At 49.9% G+C, this 3,090-nt stretch overlaps 1 protein-coding gene across 6 annotated transcripts in view; it reads right to left on the bottom strand.

Annotated features, from left to right (window-relative positions):
• Positions 1-1,842: 1,842 nt before the first annotated feature.
• The window catches only part of Ttc23 (tetratricopeptide repeat domain 23), an 86,118-nt gene continuing 84,870 nt past the window's right edge, over positions 1,843-3,090 (bottom strand). For all 6 annotated transcript variants that reach the window (XM_021264760.2, XM_021264763.2, XM_021264761.2 and 3 more), the window contains one exon: positions 1,843-2,388. In XM_021264760.2, the coding sequence (XP_021120419.2) occupies positions 2,271-2,388 (118 nt within the window). In that variant the 3' untranslated portion in view covers positions 1,843-2,270. The remainder of the gene's footprint in view (positions 2,389-3,090) is intronic.

The raw sequence follows: 3,090 nt of genomic DNA, 5'->3' as shown, positions 1-3,090 counted from the left end.
CATTGTTCCTAAAGAGAATGAATGTTTCCAGTCAACTTTGGTGTGGTTTCTTTTAAACTCTAAAGCAAATGTGAGTTTTTGTGCAGGTTTTTATGATGGGACAGAATTACTGGGAAAAATATATATGAAAGTTGCCATCCCCTGACTCCTCCCTTGAATCAGAACTCGATATCATCGACCCAGAACTGGAAAGCATGGTAGACAGGGTGTAAACCAACCGGCTTGTAATCAAGTACAGACTGGAGAGCTTATGGCAAAAATGTTGTCACCACAACCTGGAACCCTAGGGCCAGCAGGATATGACCAACCACCTCATTTTATCCAGGGCAAACGGTTTCCCAGGACACAGGACTTTCAGTGCTAAAACCAGGACTGTCCTGGGAAATGCCAGAACAGTCGGTTACCTTAAGTGTAAATGGAAGGTTAATTATGGCTATTCCTTAGGAATCTAGGGATTATGGGAGCTTGAAACCAAGGGTAACTAGATATATTTACCTGTTTGTAATCAACAAACATGTGTTTATCAACAAAAATTAAAACACAAAGAGCTGTATTCTTCCTTCCTTGTAGAAGTTAAATTTAACTAATAGGAAACATTTGGCGAGACATTCCTAATTCACTCTTTCTGGTGAATACATTTTCAAATGTATTCAGTTTTGTGAATCCAAGATACCTTACTCCAAGAAATACAGAAAGGATGAAGTAATCCATCAAAATACACATTTCTTCAGATGTGCTCCTCGGACAGAAGAGCCATACCCTGGGAGATTTAATCAACATAGTTACTTCTAGGTCTGTTGGCTGGGAAGTCCAGGGTCAAGGACCCTGTAGATTCGCTTTCTGGTGGGGCTTTGCTTCCTGGCTTGTAGACAGCCATCTCATAGTTTGTGCCCTCACGTGGTAAAAAGAAAAATCTTCGTTCTTGTGTCACACCTTACAGAGACACCGGGCTGCACCTCATGACTTGACTACTTCCTAAAGGCCCTGCCTCAGAATACCATCATGGTGGGGATTAGGGTTTCAAAAGTGAGTTCTGGAGGGGATACACATGGGCTGTAGCAGACTTCAATGTACCATCTATGCCAAAACCCGTGTCTTTAACTAGGTAGGGCCCTTGGTAAGCACAGCCCACACCTTTGTACCTTGCTGTCATCCCACAGGCCTGGGTCTGGGATGGTGGGTAGTGTGTGTGTGTGTGTGTGTGTGTGTGTGTGTGTGTGTAGGCACAGGGGCTCCTGAGGACCATGGTGGACAGCACTAGGGACCCTGCTAGCTTTACAATTAGTTGTTCATCCTGCCTGGGGCAGCGGCCACAGGAGGAAGCAGCACAGTGTGCCTCCCCCTGCAGCCTCTCCACGCAGGCCTCAGGTCCTGCTCAGCTTGGTTCTGAGCTCCTTAAACCTCGCTCCCTGACCCCAGGCCAAATGACGTCCACTCACCACCCATGCCAGTGTCTCAGTTCTTTCCCTCCATTGCAGTTGCTACCAATTCCACCATTGTGTTTGATGTCTGTGCCACATGGGGCCCAAACCTCTGAGACAGTGGGGACCCTGTGTGTCTTGGTTATTCTTCTGTCCCCAGTGCTTAACACAGATCTGGTGTATACTAGGTGCTCAGCAAACTTCAGTGAGCAACCGAGCACGAGTGAAAGGACAGTGTCCCCGTGTACCTTTTCAGGTTCTGAGGAGCCACAGGACGGTCCTCCTTTTGTTTTTTTGTTTTGTTTTGTTGCTTGGGGTGCTAGGAATGGAACCCAGGACCTCACAGGTGCTACAGAAGTGCTCTGCTATTGAGCTACACTCCCAGGCCCAGTCTTCATTTTAAAACACATACTGACATCAGTACTTTCAAGTTTCTCTTTATTGGCATTTTATCCTCAGTTCCTAATACTTTCCTATAAGAAAAGGGCTTTTTCCAGAATCTTATTGTTTCAAATCTGACTCTCGATCCATGCAAGGAAGGGGCCATGTGTACAGCCACATGCAGAGTTTACTTTCCTGCACAGGAAAGTAAACTTTTGAAAAGTCTTTCAGCCGTAGTAGCATTGATGGACAAAAATCCACATAGCAGTCCCAGCTCACCCCGAAGGGCATCCGCTGTCAGTGTGGCCTGTGGGGGTGGAGGGTGGGAGTGGTGTTGCTGTGGAACATTCAGACAGCCAGCCTTGAAAATCTGTGTAAGGACTGCTAAATTCCCCCTTCCGGTAGGAGAGGTTTGTACAGCAGTTCCCCAGCCTGCCCAAGGCTTTCTCTGGGGTGTACTCAGGGCTTTCAGTCTGCCAGGTTGGGCCTGCCCTTCCTGGGAGCTGAGGGGCGCTGAGAGGCGCTGGTGCAGAAGGCCACTTTGGCTTTTGGAGACTGCCTTGGCTTTGTGGTGCCCTCACGTGCCCTGCAAACAAGCAGAGGTGGGGTGAGAGTGGGCCTTCAGGCCTTTACACGGCTTCTCTCTGGCCTGTGCTGAGACACCTTGGAGGGGAGGTACCCTGGAGAGGAGAACCCGGCACAAGAGCATCAGATACAAAGGTTTCTCCTGTGTTGATTCCCGGGTACTCCTGTGGTGAGCTGGACGGAGAACACCTGGTCAGCTGGGTGAGCAAGACAAGAGCAGAGGGGACTGGCGAGGTGGGCAGGAGGCCTCCCTGGTTTGCCTTCCCTGCCCTCAAAAGGGCAGCCCTGCTGGCTGGGTCTGGGGCTCCACTTCAGGAGGCTGCCATGCTTCCTTGAGGGTGGCCTTGGGCCTCAGCTCCAGGACTCTGGGGGGACACAGGCTGTGAACTAGGAGCCATCCCTGGAGAGTGCTGGGCCTCTGCTCAGGGACTGAGAAAGCACACGGCCCAGCCTGCAAGGCATGACCAGGGACTCTCTGGTCCTGTTCTGATAGACACGCAGGGGCTGTAGGAAGCCAGGGTGCAGGTCCAGTGGGCTCCACCCTCCCTCTCCAGCACTGGCCTGGACCTGCAGGGGCTGAAAGCCAGCCTGTGTTTCTGACTTTATTCAAGAGTGAATTCCTTTCTACTATGGGCATAGGAGATATTTTACAACAGGGTTTTCAAAGGAACTTGCATTTATGCAACTTAGGAAAGTTAGTTGG

This window comes from Heterocephalus glaber, unplaced genomic scaffold (genome assembly GCF_053883595.1).
Source record: "Heterocephalus glaber isolate CG9 unplaced genomic scaffold, H.glaber_assembly_v1.0 deba00001531, whole genome shotgun sequence".
Classification (NCBI taxonomy): Eukaryota; Metazoa; Chordata; class Mammalia; order Rodentia; family Bathyergidae; genus Heterocephalus; species Heterocephalus glaber.
The sequence above is the reverse complement of the archived record's forward strand: the minus strand, read 5'-3'. Positions and strand labels throughout refer to the sequence as shown.